The 19,157-nt window shown below is 50.8% G+C and overlaps 2 protein-coding genes across 3 annotated transcripts in view; both read left to right on the top strand.

The window, feature by feature from the left end:
• The first annotated feature begins 367 nt into the window (after positions 1-367).
• On the top strand, positions 368-10,376 carry GPATCH3 (G-patch domain containing 3). Its single transcript, XM_030805668.1, has 7 exons — positions 368-854; positions 3,130-3,554; positions 6,438-6,612; positions 7,416-7,475; positions 8,068-8,189; positions 8,321-8,448; positions 9,639-10,376. The coding sequence occupies exons 1-7, from the start codon at positions 404-406 to the stop codon at positions 9,853-9,855; spliced, it is 1,578 nt and encodes a 525-aa protein (XP_030661528.1). The 5' UTR covers positions 368-403; the 3' UTR covers positions 9,856-10,376.
• Positions 9,862-19,157, top strand: part of GPN2 (GPN-loop GTPase 2) — a 23,729-nt gene continuing 14,433 nt past the window's right edge. For both annotated transcript variants that reach the window (XM_030805675.1, XM_003271666.4), the window contains exons 1-4: positions 9,862-11,183; positions 11,748-11,904; positions 15,042-15,202; positions 17,130-17,260. In XM_030805675.1, the coding sequence (XP_030661535.1) occupies positions 10,773-11,183; positions 11,748-11,904; positions 15,042-15,202; positions 17,130-17,260 (860 nt within the window). In that variant the 5' untranslated portion in view covers positions 9,862-10,772. The remainder of the gene's footprint in view (positions 11,184-11,747; positions 11,905-15,041; positions 15,203-17,129; positions 17,261-19,157) is intronic.

The following is a 19,157-nucleotide window of genomic DNA, read 5'->3' as shown; positions in this document are numbered from 1 at the left end:
TATCTTTTTCTTACCGATTTGTGGGAGTTCGTCAACACATTTTGGAAAAATAAATGGAAGAACGACTAAAGGTTCAGAACTGAGGAAGGCTGAGATTAGCTGTGCAAGATCCACAACTAAATACCTCAAAAATGACCCCTCCCGCAGGCTTCTTATTTGGTCCTCATGAGAGCTTTATGAAAAAACTCTATGACCCCATTTTCCAGGTGAGTTTTTCCATCATCGCCGGCTTCCCTCTGTGGAAAAGGAACACAGAAGACTTCGGATCTTCCAGTTCCAGGTTCCACAACCCCAACCCCAACGGACTAGTAAGAATTTTCACAATCTCGTAACGCAGGCGCTGGAGCGACGCTCGCGGTGTTCTCGCGAGACTTGGTTCCAGACGATCATGTGACAATCCAAGATGGCGGTGCCCGGCGAGGCGGAGGAGGAGGCAACAGTTTACCTGGTAGTGAGCGGTATCCCCTCCGTGTTGCGCTCGGCCCACTTACGGAGCTACTTTAGCCAGTTCCGAGAAGAGCGCGGCGGTGGCTTCCTCTGTTTCCACTACCGGCATCGGCCTGAGCGGGCCCCTGGGCAGGCCGCTCCTGACTCTGCCCTAACTCCTGCCGTCCCAGCCGCTGAGGGCCAGCTTCTCTCTCAGACTTCGGCCACCGATGTCCGGCCTCTCTCCACTCGATACTCTACTCCGATCCAGACCCGCACCTGCTGCTGCGTCATCTCGGTAAGGGGGTTGGCTCAAGCTCAGAGGCTTCTTCGCATGTACTCGGGCCGCCGGTGGCTGGATTCTCACGGGACTTGGCTGCCGGGTCGCTGTCTCATCCGCAGACTTCGGCTACCTACGGAGGCATCAGGTAAGAGTGAGAAAGTTAACAGACTGGGCCTACGGGCCTGGAACAGAGGCACCTTTTCAGAGGAGTGGTGAGGACAAGTCAGGCCTCTGGTCAGGACTCTATGAGTTTAGGTCATATTCTAGACAGAGCTTCAGGCTCAACTTGCAGGGAGTTAGTTCAATACATGGAGAAAAATAAACCGGAGAGGCTTATTCGGAAGATCCTTCATTTTGTTAGGTCCCTTTTGAGACCCTTTCTGTATCCAAGGGGTTGATTTTGCAGTAACACAGAAGGAAGAAAGGAAATCCAGTCTCTAACCCTCTTACTGTCTTTCTCTCTTGCTGTCTCTGTGCTTCCTTGCTTCCTACCCAGTCCTTTCAGTCAGATAGAAATGAAGAGACAATCTTTTCTCTGGACAGCTCCCACTTTCATGGGAAATCAGTTTGATGGGGAAACAGGACAGTGCAGAGCCCTCCAATTCACACATTCAACAAATGCTTATATTGCTAGACCTAGTATGACTAGCTGGGTATGCAGGGAACAGTTGGACATAGTGTGTGCTCAGAATCCACAAAGGAAGACATTTGGAAAAAGGTAATTGCCACAGAGATGTCATTATAATTGTTAGCATTCGCTGAGCACTCTGTATTTAGTAGACACTGTTCTAAGCCTTTTGTTTTCTTACCCCTCACAACAGTCCTACGAGATAGGAACTATTGTTTCTCCCATTTCATAGGTGAAGAAACTGAGGGAAGCCGAAGTTATGTGACTTGCCTGAGGTTACAGAGTTAGCGTCAGAGCTACAACAAACCTAGGCATCTGTTCCAGAGCCTATACTGTTTATCACCAAGTGCTGTGAGATGACAGAGAAGGGAGAAACTAACTTCCTAGACGGATCATGAAATGTGGCTTTCCATCTGGGTCTTGAAAAATAAATAGGAGTTAATAGGAGAGAATGGTGTTTCTGGGTTTCAGGGTAAATGGCATTTGCAAAGACACATGCCGTGAAAAACTTTCAGGGCATGTTAAATTGTTCATTGTGGGCTGGGTTGCAGTGGCTGCCTGTAATCCCAGCACTTTGGGAGGCACAGGTGGGCGGATCTATTGAGCTCAGGAGTTCAATATCAGCCTGGGCAACATGGTGAAACCCCGTCTCTGCCAAAAATACAAATTAGCCAGTTGTGGTGGCGCGTGCCTGTAGTCCCAGCTGCTTGCGAGGTTGAGGTGGGGAGATCACTTGAGCCCAGGAGGTGGAGGTTGCAATGAGTCAAGATCGCGCCACTGTACTCCAGCCTGGGTGACAGAACGAGACCCCATCTCAAACAAAAAAAAAAAAGAAGAAGAAGAAGAAAAAGAAATTAGGAGAAAAATTGTTTGGTGTGGCTGGAACACATGGTATAAAGACATGCAGGAGGTGGGAATTGGTGACAGTTGAGAATCAAAAGGTCATCAGGTGGGTGGATATCGCTTGAGGCCAGGACCAGCCTGGACAACGTGGTGGCGTAACCCTGTCTGTACTAGAAATACAAAAATTAGCCAGGCATGGTGGCACATGCCTGTAATCCCAGCTACTCGGGAAGCTGAAGTATGAGAATCACTTGAACCCGGGAGGCGGAGGTTGCAGTGAGCTGAGATCGCATCACTGCATACGCCAGTCTAGGTGACAGAGTGAGAATCTCTCTCAAAAAAAAAGAAAGAAAAAAAAGTTCATTAAGAGCCAGAGCTGGAAGAAATTTGTATGCCCAGCCAAGGTGATGAGAAATGACATGAAACTACTAAGTAGTTCTGTAGTTCCGCTTGGGGAGAGATGAAAAGACCTGGAGAAGTTTGAGAGGGAGGAACAGCATGAGGCTAATGGATTTATTTTATTATTTATTTATTTTTGAGACAGGGTACTCTGCTGCCCGAGATGGAGTGCAGTGATGCAATCTTGGCTCACTACAGCCTCACCTCCCAGGCTCAAGCAATCCTCCTGCCTCAGCCTCCCAAGGAGCTGGGATCACAGGGTGCACCCCCACTCCAAGCTAATTTTTTTATGTTTTGTAGAGATAAGGGTCTCACCATTTTGCCCAGGCTGGTCTTGAACTCCTGAGCTCAAGCAATCCTCCCACCTCAGCCTCCCAAAGTGCTGGGATCACAAGCGTGAGCCACTGTGTCGGACTAGATTTATTTATTTTTATTTTGCCTAAGTCTGTTTACTAGGGAAAGGCTAACAGATTTAAACATTGGCCAATTTCTGGCTCAAGTGTTGCTGGAGGCTTCCGGGTTTCAAGATCTATTCTCCCTCCTTCCCAAGGTCTGGGCTCCTTTCCCTTCAAGACCCGGAAGGAACTGCAGAGTCGGAAGGCTGAGAATGAAGCCTTCACCCTGGCTGACCTGAAGCAACTGCCGGAGCTGAACCCACCAGTGCTGATGCCCAATGGGAATGTGGGGACTCCCCTGCGGGTCTTTTTGGAGTTGATCCGGGCCTGCCGCCTACCCCCTCGGATCATCACCCAGCTGCAGCTCCAGTTCCCCAAGACAGGTTCCTCCCGGCGCTACGGCAATGTGCCTTTTGAGTATGAGGACTCAGAGACTGTGGAGCAGGAAGAGCTTGTGTATACAGCAGAGGGTGAGGAAATACCCCAAGGAACCTACCTGGCAGATATACCAGCCAGCCCCTGTGGAGTGCCTGAGGAAGAAGTGGAGAAGGAAGAGGAAGAAGAGTCTCACTCAGATGATGTGAGTACAGTGTGCTACCCTGTCCTTGCTGGCAGCTGAAAGAGGCCGAAGGCATTAATAATACCACTCTTCAATTGTCTATTACAAGGGTTCTTAACCTGGGGTCCTCAGGAGGGTTCCAAGGAGTCCAAGAAGGAATGTAAAACTACATTTGCAAGTGTGTTTCTGTATTTCTCTAGGGAGATGGTCCAGAGCTTTTACCAGAAGATTCGTAAGTGGGTCTTATTTTTCATTCCCTTGGAAGGGATATATAAGGATGGTTCCTTTTTTTTTTTTGAGACGGAGTCTTGCTCTGTCGTCCAGGCTGGAGTGCAGTGGCGCAATCTCGGCTCACTGCAAGCTCCACCTCCCGGGTTCACGCCATTCTCTTGCCTTAGCCTCCCGAGTAGCTGGGACTACAGGCGGCCACCACCATGCCCGGCTAATTTTTTGTATTTTTAGTAGAGGTGGGGTTTCACCGTGTTAGCCAGGATGGTCTCAATTTCCTGACCTCGTGATCTGCCTGCCTCAGCCTCCCAAAGTGCTGGGATTATAGGCATGAGCCACTGCGCCTGGCCAGGATGGCTCCTCTTTATTCATTTTTTTCTTTTTTTTTGAGACAGAGTCTCACTGTGTCACCCAGGCTGGAGTGAAGTGGTGCGATCTCGGCTCACTGCAACCTCCACCCCCTGGGTTTAAGTGATTCTCCTGCCTCAGCCTCCCGAGTAAGCTGGGACTACAGGCATGTGCCACCACGCCCGGCTAATTTTTTTTTTTTTTTTGTATTTTTAGTAGAGACAGGGTTTCACCGTGTTAACCAGGATAGTCTCGATCTCCTGACCTCGTGACCCACCTGCCTCGGCCTGCCAAAGTGCTGGGATTACAGGCATGACCCACTGCGCCAGGCCTATTTTTTCTTTTTTAAAAATTATTTCCAGCCGGGCACAGAATCGCTTGAACCCAGGAGGCGGAGGTTGCAGTGAGCTGAGAAAAAAAAAAAATTTCCACGTGAAAGACCAGATAAGGAGAATTCATTTTCATAGATGAAAATGTGCTGACCAAGACATGTGCAGTGACTTGTCTAAGATCATCTCAGGAAATAGAGGTAGAGCTGGGATGTGAACCCAGTTCTTGCTTCTTCTCTAACCTGTGCGTGCTGTCATAATGTGGCTGAGCAGTCATCTCTATTTTCTGACCCAGAGTCAGCAGTAGCCTCCACTCTCAACTTCATTAGTGACGTAGACATTTCTTTGGTTCTTTTCTCCAAACTTGGTTGCACATCCATAAAATCGAGTAAGATGTGATTTGTTGGGAAAACTTTTTTAAAAATGTGTACTCTAGGTAAAAAGTAATTCACCCATGTTTCAAAGCTTCCAGCCAGCTAGGTGTGGTGGCTCACACCTGTAATCCCAGCACTTTGGGAGGCCAAGATGGGTGGATCATTTGAGGTCAGGAGTTCGAGACCAGCCTGGCCAACATGGTGAAACCCCGCCTTTATTAAAAATACAAAAATTAGCCAGGTGTGGGGCCTGTAGTCCTAGCTACTGGGAGGCTGAGGCAGGAGAGTCGCTTGAATCCAGGAGGTAGAGGTTGCAGTGAGCTGAGATCGCACCACTGCACTCCAGCCTGGGCGATAGAGTGAGACTCTGTCTCAAAAAAAAAAAAAAGCTCCCAGCCAAGATTGCTAAGACATCTGGACCACATCCTTAGTGTGGCACCATCCTGACTTCCCCTCCTTTCCCCTCTTCTCTCCCCTTCCTTCCTTCCTTTCCTTTTTTTTTTTTTTTAAAGCAGTATCTGATTCTATTGCCCTGGCTGGAATGCAATAGTGCAATCTCAGTTCACTGCAACCTCCAACTCCCTGGGCTCAAGCCATCCTCTCACCTCAGCTTCCCCAGTAGCTAGGACTACACTCACACACCACCACACTTGGCTAATTTTTAAATTTTTTGTAGAGATAGGGTTTTGACTTGTTGCCTAGACTGGTCTCGAACCTCAGAGCTCAAGGGATCCTCCCACCTTGGCCTCCCAAAGTGCTGGGATAACAGGCGTGAGCCACTGCATCTGGCCCCATCCTGACTTTTCTTCAGCACTTGAAGGCCTGCAGGGTTCCAAGCTAGGAGTCATTCTATCATTCCCCAAGTCCCGTCAAGCCAAGGGCTAGTGTAGGATTCCGAAGGCATTCTAAGACCCATTTCCTGCCCTCAAAGAGCCTAAAATCTCCCTGAAGAGCAAGAACCAGCATCTGGAGATGCTACACCTGGATGTGGCCACCTGGGTTTGCATTGCTGGCTCTGCTGCTCCCTCAGTGTACTCTTGGACGAATAACTTTTTACTCCCCTGAACCTAGGTTTTGTCATCTGTAGAATGGGAATAATGGTACTTATCTCACAGGGTTGTTGCAATGATTAAAGGAGCTAAGCTATGGGAAGGGCCTGACACACCAGAGACAATAAGCGTTCTTTTCCATTCTTTCTTTGTGATATCACATAAAAAGGCCTAACCAGTGTGTATTGATTAGCATTGAGAGTTCAGAGACTGGTGCGAGAGCTGTGGGCCTAATTGTGGGGGGCTTCATGTAGGCTGTATGACTTGAGGGATGAGGAGGATTTAATCAAGTGGAGAAGAGAAGGGTGTGGGAGAGGAAAGTGGGTATTTCAGGCAGGGAATGACATGGCCAAACGTGCAGAGGCGAGTTAGGCTTGTGGGGACAGGAGCAAACTGTTGAGAATTATCAGGGGCTGGAGACGTGTTGGTCAGGGGCCAAATATGTGCTGCTTCTTGGAGAAATCTGAAGGGATGGGGCTGAGGCTATAGCCACACATGCCTCCTGTGCCCTGAGCTTCCCTTCCTCTGGGCATGAGGTCAGGAAGCTCAGGCAGATCACCTCTCCCTGCCTTTTAGGACGATGACCGGGGTGAGGAATGGGAACGGCATGAAGCACTGCATGAGGACGTGACCAGGCAGGAGCGGACCGCTGGGCAGCTCTTTGAGGAGGAGACTGAGCTCAAGTGGGAGAAGGGTGGCTCTGGCCTGGTGTTTTACACTGATGCCCAGTTCTGGCAGGAGGAAGAAGGAGGTAATGCTGGTACCCAGGCAAAGGCAGGGGTGACCCCTGCTGCATTCTCCTGGGGTTCCCTGTTTCACACGGTAGATTCCCTAGTGGTGAGCCCAAACAAAAGGCTAGGGAACAGGCTGACCTTTCTTGTATACGAGACACCAATCATCCTTTTTAAGAGTGGGGATCAGTGAGATGGAGAGAAAATGCCCCCCCCCCACCCCGCCCCCTGCAAATTCTGAATAACCCTCCCAGAGGAAGGATCTTAAAATACAAACAAGCTGGGTGCAGTGGCTCATGCCTGTAGTCCGAACTACTCAAGAGACTGAGGCAGAAGGATCACTTGAGCCCAGGAGTTCAAGGTTGCAGTGAACTATGATCCCACCACTTCCCTCCAGCCTGGGGGACAGAGTGAGACCTTCTCTAAAACAAACAAATGCCCTGCTGGGTGTGGTGGCTCATGCCTGTAATCCCAGCACTTTGGGAGGCTGAGGCGGGCAGATCACGAGGTCAAGAGATCGAGACCGTCCTGGCCAACATGGTGAAACCTCATCTCTACGAAAAATACAAAAATTAGCCAGGTATGGTGGCGCACACCTGTAGTCCCAGCTACTTGGGAGGCTGAGGCAGGAGAATCACTTGAACCCGGGAGGCAGAGGTTGGAGTGAGCCAAAGTCACGCCACTGCACTCCAGCCTGGGGACAGAACGAGACTCTGTCTCAAAAAACAAAAAAACAAAAATGCCAAAAAAAACTCTAGGTTTAACTCTTAATAGAACTGAGAGTCCTTAATGCACTCTGTTGGATCCTTTTCTATCCCTGCAGATTTTGATGAACAGACAGCCGATGACTGGGATGTGGACATGAGTGTGTACTATGACAGAGGTACTGGGCAAGCAGTGGCAATACTGGGAGGTGAAACAGGTGCCCTGGCCTTGCAGTGACACCTTACCAGAGCTAGCAAAGGCTGAGACGGGACTGTTCCCTTGGGGTAGCCCACTGAGAGGGTTCCTCTTAAAACATCTTTGGTTGTGTACATTAAGTGCTAGTTTTGGACAGAGCCTTCCTCCTTTCTTGGAGGAGGAGGAGGGATAGATAGCCCACAGGGGCTCTGGTCTGATGGTCAGGCCCTGGTAGGATGGGCTGGTCAGGAGCTCAGGCTCTAGTAAGGGTTTAGATTTTAGAAGAGGAAATGACCTGGGTGGGAGAAATAGCCAAGTGGGGGAGGGGAGAAGACCTGGGTTCTAATCCTCTCTCTCTCATTTGTTGGCTCTGTTACTTTTCTGCACCACAATCTTCAAATCTGTATGATTGGGGAGAGCCATGGTTCCTACTTTTGGGGAGCTCCCAGTCTAAAGAGAGAGATACAGAACACTATGAAAATGAGTAAGTCAGTCTTATGAGGGGGTCCTAGCAACCTGACTCTTGCCCCTTCTTTGGGAGGGGCGCTTCCATAAACTGAGCTCTGTTTCCTCAGATGGTGGAGACAAGGATGCCCGAGACTCTGTCCAAATGCGTCTGGAACAGAGACTCCGAGATGGGCAGGAAGCCGGCTCTGTGATCGAACGCCAGGTGGGCACGTTTGAGCGCCACACCAAGGTGAGTGAGCACGGTGCCCACCCCATGGACCCCTCTCTTTTCCTTCTCTACTTTAATTCCTTCTCCCATCCCCATTCTCCCTGCTCCCAGCAGGAGCCCCATTTCTTGAGTCTTGTCCTTTCACTCTGCAGGGCATTGGGCGGAAGGTGATGGAGCGGCAGGGCTGGGCTGAGGGCCAGGGCCTGGGCAGCAGGTGCTCAGGGGTGCCTGAGGCCCTGGATGGTGATGGCCAACACCCCAGATGCAAGCGTGGATTGGGGTAAGTGTGACCAAGGGACTTCCCTGGGGGCCCAAGCCTTTCAGCTATGCCCTGGTTTCCCTCTTCCCACTGGTTTTGGCATGGCTGCTGGGTACTCGTGCGGGATGAAATTCAAAACAGTTAAGAGGAAAAAGTGGATCTGGGCCAGGCACAGTGGCTCAAGCCTGTAATCCTAGTACTTTGGGAGGCCGAAGTGGTAGGATTCCTTGAGCCCAGTTTGAAACCAGCCTGGGCAACATATGAGACTGTCTCTGTTAGAATAATAAAAAGTACGGGTGTGGTAGCTCACGCCTGTAATCCCAACACTTTGGGAGGCCCAGGTGGGCAGATCATTTGAGGTCAGGAGTTGGAGACCAGCCTGGCCAACATGGTGAAACCCCCGTCTCTACTAAAAATACAAAAATTAGCCGGGCGCGGTGGCTCACGCCTGTAATCCCAGCACTTTGGGAGGCTGAGGCGGGTGGATCAGGAGGTCAGGAGTTTGAGACCAGTCTGATCAAGATGGTGAAACCCTGTGTCTACTAAAAATACAAAAAATTAGCTGGGCATGGTAGTGGGTGCCTGTAATCCCAGCTACTCAGGAGGCTGAGGCAGGAAAATCGCTTGAACCCAGGAGGCGGAGGTTGCAGTGAGCCGAGATCGCGCCACTGCACTCTAGCCTGGGCGACAGAGCAAGACTCTGTCTCAAAAAAAAAAAAAAAAAAAAAATTAGCTGGGCATGGTGGCATGCACCTGTAGTCCCAGCTACTCTGGAGGCTGAGGCAGGAGAATCGCTTGAACCCAGGAGGTGGAGGTTGCAGTGAGCCAAGATCATGCCATTACAGTCCAGCCTGGGTGACATAGTGAGACCCTATCTCAAAAATAAATAAATAAGTAAATCTGACTTTTTTTTTTTTTTTAAAGACTAAGCCCTAAGGCTTAACAAGATCATTCATACCCTTTGTTGGAGGAGTTTGGACTTGATGGTTACTATTAGGAAGTCTGTAGTGACAGAATGAAAATTTTATATGAGGCCCCTTCTTGCTGGCTCTGTCAATTGATAGATAAGAGGGCTGGAGAGCAAAGACCCAGCTTTAAAGCCTCTGTCTTTGGACAAACCAGATATGTAGTAACTACTTCTCCGTCCTCTCCCAACCCCTTTAACTGGAGTTTGAGAGCAGCCTTCTCACTGAGAGCCCGTTTTTGTCCAGGTACCATGGAGAGAAGCTACAGGCATTTGGGCAACTGAAGAGGCCCCGTAGAAATGGCTTGGGGCTCATCTCCACCATCTATGATGAGCCTCTACCCCAGGACCAGATGGAGTCACTGCTCCGCCGCCAGCCACCCACCAGCATGAAGTTTCGGACAGACATGGCCTTTGTGAGGGGTTCCAGTTGTGCTTCAGACAGCCCCTCATTGCCTGATTGACCGGGTTGGGGGCTTCCTTTCATTGCTACATGATGAGAACCCTCTGCCCCGGCCTCATCTACCACTGAAGCAGAAAGGAGTCTGGGAGCAGCAGCCTTGGTGGCTGGTTCAGGATGCTTTGCTCCGAGCCTGCCTGCCCGGCGGGTCTCTACCTCAGGGGCGTTTTTACAAAAAGCCCCCTCCCGTCACCTCCCCTTGGATATTAGGGGCAACGACCGCTTGTCTTTGGTCTCTAACCCTAGTCTCTGGGCTTGCCCTTTGCCTCCTGCAGAACCTTCAAAAGCTGGGTGGAGTGAGGCTATCAGCACAGCCTTCCTTGGGGACTCTGAAGGTGTCCCCACGAAGGCCAGAAAAGGGGAAAGGGACCTGGGCGAGGAGAGGATTTGTGGTGCTTGGAAGAGCCGGCCTTGGGCGGGCCCTCCACCGCCTCTACCCTCACTGGGTGGGACTGCAGCGGAGAGTCCGCGGGAGGTGGCTTGGGTGTGCGACGTCACGGAAGAATAAAGACGTTTACTACTGGAGCTCCCTGACTTTTCTAATTCGAGTCTGAAGGAAGGTTAGGGAAATTCCCAGAGCGATTTTCCCGCAAAGACCCCACATTCGACCCACTCCCTGAGAGATAAATGCGGCGGCGCCGCCCGCCCCTCGGCGTCTAGCTACGTCCCCGCCGTGGGGGCGGGACTTCCTCTCCTTGGCTCGCCGTTTCCGACGCCCTCCGGAAGTCGAGTTAGTCTAGTTAGTACAGGCGCGTCAGCTCCTCTTGCGCGACGCCGTCTCAGCTGTTGCGCCTGAGGCGGGTGACGCCGGCCGCCAACGAGGTATACGTACTGGGTCCCTCGCCCTCAAGTCTCGTCTCCGGCGCGGCTGCCCGCCCCGTTTTCCCTGTGAGTTGACTTGCTCCGGGCTGCGGGCCGCCCATGGCAGGGGCCGCTCCGACCACGGCCTTTGGGCAGGCGGTGATCGGCCCGCCGGGCTCAGGGAAGACCACGTACTGCCTGGGCATGAGTGAGTTCCTGCGCGCGCTGGGCCGGCGCGTGGCCGTGGTGAACCTGGACCCGGCCAACGAGGGGCTGCCGTACGAGTGTGCCGTGGACGTGGGCGAGCTGGTGGGGCTGGGAGACGTGATGGACGCGCTGCGCCTGGGGCCCAACGGCGGCCTGCTGTACTGCATGGAGTACCTGGAAGCCAACCTGGACTGGCTGCGTGCCAAGCTCGACCCCCTCCGCGGCCACTACTTCCTCTTCGACTGCCCAGGCCAGGTGGAGCTCTGCACGCATCACGGCGCCCTGCGCAGCATCTTCTCCCAAATGGCGCAGTGGGACCTCAGGGTGCGTCTCAGGTCGGGGAGGCCCATTTTGCGGATGGAGTAACTGAGACAGGGAGGACAGACGCCACGCCCCCATGTCACACAGGGAGGTAGGGGCTGAGTCGCTTTGGAGTAAAACAGGCATGAGTTCAAAATCTGGCTCTGCTACTGACTGGCTGTGTGGTGTTGATAAGTCAGTTCATCATTCTGAACCTCAGTTTCCTCACGTGTAAAATGGATGTGTTAGTAGCCAACTTGGCGATTTTGGAAGTATGGAAGGGGTTAGTGTCGAAAGTGGCATGGAGATTGTTGTAAATTGGTGGGCAAAAGTAAATGAAAGAGTGGAGTCAGATGCCATGGGATTTAAACCTCTTGCCCACTGGGAGGCTCAGTGCAAGACATCTTGTAAGAAAAAAAAAATGACTCCTATTTCCTGGGAGAAGGAAACCAGGGTGGTTACTAGAAAGCAACAGAGGCAGGAGACTAATGGGGAAAGCTTCCCCTCTGTCCTCAAGCCCTCATTCTCATGAGGGAATGCTGATCCCTGTTTCTCCAAGCCACTCTCACCCTGTCTCTTCCCTCCCAGCTGACTGCCGTCCACCTCGTGGATTCTCACTACTGCACAGACCCTGCCAAGTTCATTTCAGTACTGTGTACCTCCCTGGCCACCATGCTGCACGTGGAACTGCCCCACATCAACCTCCTTTCCAAGATGGACCTCATTGAGCATTATGGGAAGCTGGGTAAGAGCTCCTGTTCCAGGCGAAGAGCAGGGCAGCAGCTGGGCTAGAATGAAGCAGACATCTCAGCTGAATGTAGCTGCCTCTGGTGCCTTGCGTGGTCTGGTGATAGTAGCCACAGGCAGGTTCTAACTCCTGCCCATTTATTTTGTGCCACTCTGTGCTAGATACCGTTGTAGATTTTGGAGACGAGAGAGCTACAGATGGTGTTAGGTGTTACAAAGAAATTAAAGTGATACGACAGTGAATATTTGGGAGTCAGGTGAGTGAGCTTTGGAGTAAAACAGGCATGAGTTTAAATTCTGGCTCTGCCCCTGAATCATCGTGTGATCTGGGTAAGTCAATTCATCTCTCTGGACCTCAGTTACTCACTTCTGCTCTGAGGCAGTGGCATCTGAGCTGAGACGAATGGTGAGAAGGAGCCAGCCAAGGGAGGACTGTTCTGTGCAGAGGCACTAGTAGGGATAAAGGCCTTGTCTTAGTCAGTTTGTGCTGCCATCACAAAAATACCACAGACCAGATGGCTTAGCCAATAAATATTTATTTCTCACAGTTCTGGAGGCTGGTAAGTCCAAGATCAAGACACAAGCAGATCTGGTGTCTGGTGAGAGTCTGCTTCCTGGCTCCTAGAAAGCCACCTTCTGTCCTCACAGAAGGAGGCTATATTCTCACCTGGCAGAGAGACAGAGAAGGGGTGGGAGGCCAGGGACAAAATAGGGAAGATTGAGGTAGAAGCAGGCTGGTATGAGGCAGGGGAGTTGGCTAGAGTCCCGGTGGCTAGCTTTTTTTTCTTGATAAATTAGTACTCTCGGCCAGGCGTGGTGGCTCGCGCCTATAATCCCAGCAGTTTGGGAGGCCGAGGTGGGCGGATCACCTGAGGTCAGGAGTTCGAGACCAGCTTGACCAACATGGAGAAACCACATCTCTACTAAAAATAAAACATTAGCCAGGCATGGTGGCGCATGCCTGTAATCCCAGCTGCTCGGGAGGCTGAGGCAGGAGAATTGCTTGAACCTGGGAGGCGGAGGTTGTAGTGAGCCGAGATCTCGCCATTGCACTGGAGCCTGGGCAATAAGAGTGAAACTCCGTCTCAAAAAAAAAAAAAAAAAATTAGGCCAGGCGCAGTGGCTCATGCCTGTAATCCCAGCACTTTGGGAGGCCGAGGCGGGCGGATCACGAGGTCAGGAGATTGAGAACATCCTGGCTAACACGGTGAAACCCCGTCTCTACTAAAAATACGAAAAATTAGCTGGGCGTGGTGGTGGGCACCTGTAGTCCCAGCTACTCAGGAGGCTGAGGCAAGAGAATGGCGTGAACCCAGGAGGGGGAGCTTGCAGTGAGCCAAGATCGTGCCACTACACTCCAGCCTGGGCAACAGAGCAAGACTCTTGTCTCAAAAAAAAAAAAAAAAATTAGTACTCTGCTGAACTGGGGACATTGTTCCCTAAATAGCATCTCTAGCCACAAAGGAACCTAGAGAAGACAGATAAAGTGACCAGCACATGAGCAATAGGGAGGTTGTTGGGAAAGGGAGGTGTTGGGACCTTGTCCAGGGAGGCCAGCTAGCTTCTAGTCTGGACATAGAGTGATGTAGAGTCCTCAGCTCACTTTAGGATAGAGCTGCCAAGGAGCCCAGATACTTAAGTTTTCTGGGCAGAAACAGGCCACTAGGGGGAAGTCCAACTTACTTCTTTTAGTGAGAAATGATTTATAAAACTGAATCAGGGACCTCAGCATCATCTAGTCCTTATTTTACATTAAGAAATAACTGGCTCAGAAAAGGAAAGTGATTTACCCAGGAGGCTACCCTGCTAGAATGTAGCATTTATTCAGTTTAACCATTTACAGAGTCTTTGCAGTGTATATGCCAGGTCCTGAGGGTATGACCTGACTATGAGCTCCGTGAGGTGAGGACGACCATGCACAGTTCTTGGTACATACTTGATGTCATTATTTGCAACTTTTTTTTTTTGAGATAGAGTTTCACTCTTGTTGCCCAGGCTGGAGTGCAATGGTGCAATCTCGGCTCCCGGATTCAAGCGATTCTCCTGCCTCAGCCTCCCGAGTAGCTGGGATTACAGGCATGTGCCACCATGTCTGGCTAATTTTGTATTTTTTTTTTCTTTTTTTTGAGATGGAGTCTTGCTGTGTCGCCCAGGCTGGAGTGCAGTGGTGTGATCTTGGCTCACTGCAAGCTTCGCCTCCCGGGTTCATGCCATTCTCCTGCCTCAGCCTCCTGAGTAGCTGGGACTACAGGCGCCCGCCACCACGCCCAGCTAATTTTTTGTATTTTTAGTAGAGACAAGGTTTCATCGTGTTAGCCAGGCTGGTCTCGATCTCCTGACCTCGTGATCCACCTGCCTCGGCCTCCCAAAGTTCTGGGATTACAGGCTTGAGCCACTGCGCCCGGCCTAATTTTGGTTTTTGTTTTTGTTTTTTTTTTTTTGAGATGGAGTCTCTGTCACTCTGTCGCCCAGGCTGGAGTGCAGTGGCACAATCTCGGCTCACTGCAAGCTCCGCCTCCCGGGTTCACGCCATTCTCCTGCCTCAGCCTCCCAAGTAGCTGGGACTACAGGCGCCCGCCACCACGCCTGGCTAATTTTTTGCATTTTTAGTAGAGACAGGGTTTCACCATGTTAGCCAGGATGGTCTCGATCTCCTGACCTTGTGATCCGCCCGCCTCTGTCTCCCAAAGTGCTGGGATCACAGGCGTGAGCCACCGTGCCTGGCCTAATTTTGTATTTTTAGTAGAGATGGAGTTTCACCATGTTGGCTGGTCTTGAACTCCTGACCTCAGGTAATCACCCACCTCGGCTTCCCAAAGTGCTGGGATTACAGGCATGAGCCACCATGCCCAGCCTGTTTGCAATTATTGATCAAGCACTTCTCTGTACCAGACACTGGGGTTTATAGCATTTAATCTTCATAACAGTTCTATGAAGTAGGTACCTGCCTATATAGCTTGTAAGTAGCAGAGCCAGCAGGTAAAACCAAATGCTTTTTTTCTTAGTAACTTCATTCTACTGTGTCAAGAAATATTTGAGTGCATGAGTGCACAAAGGAAAAAAAGAAAAACGAACCTCGCCCTCAGGTCTTTAGCCTGATACTAGTTGCTCCTGAACACGGGTTTCTCTCTTTAGCCTTCAACCTGGACTACTACACAGAGGTTCTGGACCTCTCCTACCTGCTTGACCACCTGGCTTCTGACCCTTTCTTCCGCCACTACCGCCAGCTCAATGAGAAGCTAGTGCAGCTCATCGAAGACTATAGCCTGGTCTCCTTTATCCCTCTGAACATCCAGGTACTAGGGGCTAAGACAGGACTCTGACAGTGCATGGGATTCACCAAGCCAAAAGCCTAGGAAGCTTTGAGGGCTTAAAGAATGGTCTTTGCCGGCTGGGTGCGGTGGCTCAAGCCTGTAATCCCAGCACTTTGGGAGGCCGAGGCGGGCGGATCACGAGGTCAGGAGATCGAGACCATGGTGAATCCCCATCTCTACTAAAAATACAAAAAATTAGCCAGGTGTGGTAGCGGGTGCCTGTAGTCCCAGCTACTCAGGAGGCTGAGGCAAGAGAATGGTGTGAACCCATGAGGCAGAGCTTGCAGTGAGCCGAGACCGTGCCACTGCTCTCCAGCCTGGGCGACAGAGCGAGACTCCATCTCAAAAAAAAAAAAAAAAAAAAAAAAGAATGGTCTTTGCCCTGGGTTGACTATCACTGAGAGTAACCTTAGTTTCAGGACCAGGGGCTGCTGTAGGGGCAGAATTCCAGTAAAGAGAGTGGACCAAACTTTTGCCCTGTCTATTCTGTGTTGCTGGATCCTCTCTTCACATGTTCTGTCCTCAGTGTGAAAATGGGTGAGTTCAGAAAGTCATCAGCAAGAAAGTTCACCAGGACCAGGGACAAGTCTCTTAGGCCCATTCAACTGGGCAACTGTCTGTTGACTTTGCCCAACCCCTGTGTCTCTCGCCTTTACCCTGCAGAGATAACTTGGGAGATGCAGGTGCATGTTAGATTCCTTTCTGCAGTGGGTGGACTTGAGCTAACTTGTCTCCTCCCTTCTAATGCCACACTTTTCTGATATGAGGAGATGAACTCTATAATATCAGTCCTAACAATTACCTCTTATTTATGGCTTTCTTTTTTTTTTTTTTTGAGACGGAGTCTCGCTCTGTCGCCCAGGCTGGAGTGCAGTGGCGCGATCTTGGCTCACTGCAAGCTCCGCCTCCCGGGTTCACGCCATTCTCCTGCCTCAGCCTCTCCGAGTAGCTGGGACTACAGGCACCCGCCACCGCGCCCGGCTAATTTTTTGTATTTTTAGTAGAGACGGGGTTTCACTGTGGTCTCGATCTCTTGACCTCGTGATCCGCCCGCCTCGGCCTCCCAAAGTGCTGGGATTACAAGCGTGAGCCACCGCGCCCGGCCTTATTTATGGCTTTCTGTGCTGGGCACTGTGCTAAGGACTACACATATATAATTTTGCTTTGTCCTTCCCACCATGTGATATATAGACTGTTCTTATCATTGTATGTGGACGAGGAAACAATTATTGTTTTGTTTTTTGTGACGGAGTCTCACTCTGTCACCCAGGCTGGAGTGCAGTGCGTTCGACCGGGTTCAACCGATTCTCCTGCCTCAGCCTCCCAAGTAACTGGGATTACAGATATCCATCACCATGCCCAGCTAATTTTTGTATTTTTAGTAGAGACGGGGTTTCACCATGTTGGCCAGGCTGGTCTCGAACTCCTGACCTCAGGTGATCTACCTGCCTTGGCCTCCCAAAGTGCTGGGCTTTACAGGCGTGAACCACCGCGCCTGGCCCAGTTATAGATTTAAAACATGCATATTTATTGGATGTCTACTTAAGAGAAGTACTGTGCCAGGCACTGGGAATACTGCGACGGATGACCTGGCCCTAAGGGGTGCTTAGTTGAGTAGGGGAGGCAGGTGAGTTAATAGGTGTTTATTACATGGCAGGGATACCATGTACAATAGGTGTAAACCCAGGGGACTGTGGATGTGCATAGGGGAGCTTATCTGTTCTAATCTGAGTGAGTTGGTGGTCAGGAAACATGAGATTTATCCAGCCTTTGGGGACATGTAGAATTACTCCAGGCCAAGAAAGCTACACGTACAGAGGCAAGATGGAGGAAGGTGTATTTAGAGATTGCAAGCAGTTTTACATACTTCTGTTTCACTCACAGAACTGTTTCTCTCCTCCCTGCTCAGGACAAGGAGAGCATCCAGCGAGTCCTGCAGGCTGTGGATAAAGCCAATGGATACTGTTTCGGAGCCCAAGAGCAGCGAAGCCTGGAGGCCATGATGTCTGCTGCAATGGGGGCTGACTTCCATTTTTCTTCGTATCCTTGCCAACTTCCTGGCCATAGCAGAGAGGGTGAGACATGGGACTCAGGAATGGCCACAGGAGGTACAGTCATCAACCTTGTGAATGACCAATTTCTCTTTTTTTTTTTTTTTTTTTTGAGACGGAGTCTCGCTCTGTCGCCCAGGCTGGAGTGCAGTGGCACAATCTCAGCTCACTGCAAGCTCCGCCTCCCGGGTTCACGCCATTCTCCTGCCTCAGCCTCCCGAGTAGCTGGGACTACAGGCACCCACCACCATGCCCGGCTAATTTTTTGTATTTTTAGTAGAGACGGGGTTTCACCGTGTTGGCCAGGATGGTCTTGATCTCCTGACCTCGTGATCCGCCCAATTTCTTTTTTCTTTTTTTTTTTGAAAGGGAGTTTTGCTCTTGTTGCCCAGGCTGGATTGCACAGTGGCGCAATCTTGGCTCACTGTAACCTCTGCCTCCCATATTCAAGCAATTATCCTGCCTCAGCCTCCCAAGTAGCTGGGATTACAGGTGTGCGCCACTGTGTCCAGCTAATTTTTGTATTTTTAGTAGAGACGGGGTTTCACCATGTTGGCCAGGCTGGTCTGGAACTCTTGACCTCAGGTGATCCACCTGCCTCAGCCTCCCAAAGTGCTGGGATTACAGGCATGAGCCACTGCGCCCGGCCGCGGATGACTGATTTCATATTGATCAGTTGGGCTTCCTGATGACTGTCTCTCATGTGCAAAGGTGGTCCCTTGGCTTCAGAGTTGGTTGTACTGAGGACAAGGGAGGATATTGATCAATAGGAGTAACAAATACAGAGGCCCAGAAATGAGAGGGCATTAGTCATTCGGGAGAGATGCAGGAGTCCAGTTGCCTGGTGTGTCGCATGTGAAGAGGAAAGGGCGTTGCAGGGGTACAGGCAGGGCTGCTGAGGGAGGGGCCTGAGTGCCCTACTAAGGAATGTGTACTTCGGTTCATGGGTGGGCAGTGGGAACCAGTATTTAAGCAGTACTGTTGAACAGGGTGTGACATGATCAGATGTACATTTTAGAAAAGCCCCTGCAATTGTGGAAAATGCATTTAAGGGATGTGATTGGGGGCAAAAGAGTTTCACAGTCTTGCTAGGTGAGAAGGGTTGAAAGATTTGTAGTGAGAATAGAAAGAAAGGTGTGGAATGGAAAAATACTAAGGAGATAGACTGTAAGAGTCAGTGACTGAATGGGGTAGATGGAGCTGGAGCAGAATTTAGCTTCCCAGATCTCTGGCTTAGACAGTGGGTGGGTGGTTGTACTAATCACTGAGGCAGGAAAAGGAGGAGGGAGGAGGTTTGTCACATGGATGAAAGGGACAAGAGCTGGCAGATGTGCTGCGTTCAGGGGTCCATGGGACATCCAGAGCTGTCCAAGAGGCAGCCAGACTTTGGTGCTTGGTTAGTGACTAGTGAGGCTGGAGCCAAGGTCATGGGTAGGTGTCCATCAGGTCACAGGCCATGCGTGAAGCAGGACAGGAAAGTCCAGGCCCTCTAGGCTGATGCTCTCACAGATTCAGCATCTGTGCAGCATGCTGGAGACAAGGGGGACTCAGAGTCTTAGGGCATAGAGGAAAATAATTCCAGCCAGCACTTACTGATCTTTCTTGAGCCATATGTGGGAAACAAAGCTCATGGGTTGGGGGTTGGAGGAATGACTTACAAATGATGGCAGTAGAGTGTGCAGTCCCTGATGAAGGTACTAAGGAGCTGCGTCACACCTGCAGTTAATGTAGGCCAATTGGACTGCATGTGCTCAGCAAAAGCGGGGAGGAGCAATTTTTTTTTTTTAATTTAAGATGGACTTTCGCTCTTGTTGCCCAGGCTGGAGTGCAATTTCGCAGTCTCGGCTCACTGCAGTCTCCACCTCCAGGGTTCAAGTGATTCTCCT

Source organism: Nomascus leucogenys, chromosome 24 (genome assembly GCF_006542625.1).
Source record: "Nomascus leucogenys isolate Asia chromosome 24, Asia_NLE_v1, whole genome shotgun sequence".
NCBI lineage: Eukaryota > Metazoa > Chordata > Mammalia > Primates > Hylobatidae > Nomascus > Nomascus leucogenys.
The sequence above is the reverse complement of the archived record's forward strand: the minus strand, read 5'-3'. Positions and strand labels throughout refer to the sequence as shown.

Coding starts and splice junctions, on each gene's coding strand:
- GPATCH3 (XM_030805668.1), top strand. CDS start 404: ATGGCGGTGCCCGGCGAGGCGGAGGAGGAGGCAACAGTTTACCTGGTA. Junction 855..3,129: donor GCTACCTACGGAGGCATCAG/GTAAGAGTGAGA, acceptor CTCCTTCCCAAG/GTCTGGGCTCCTTTCCCTTC. Junction 8,190..8,320: donor CGTTTGAGCGCCACACCAAG/GTGAGTGAGCAC, acceptor TTCACTCTGCAG/GGCATTGGGCGGAAGGTGAT.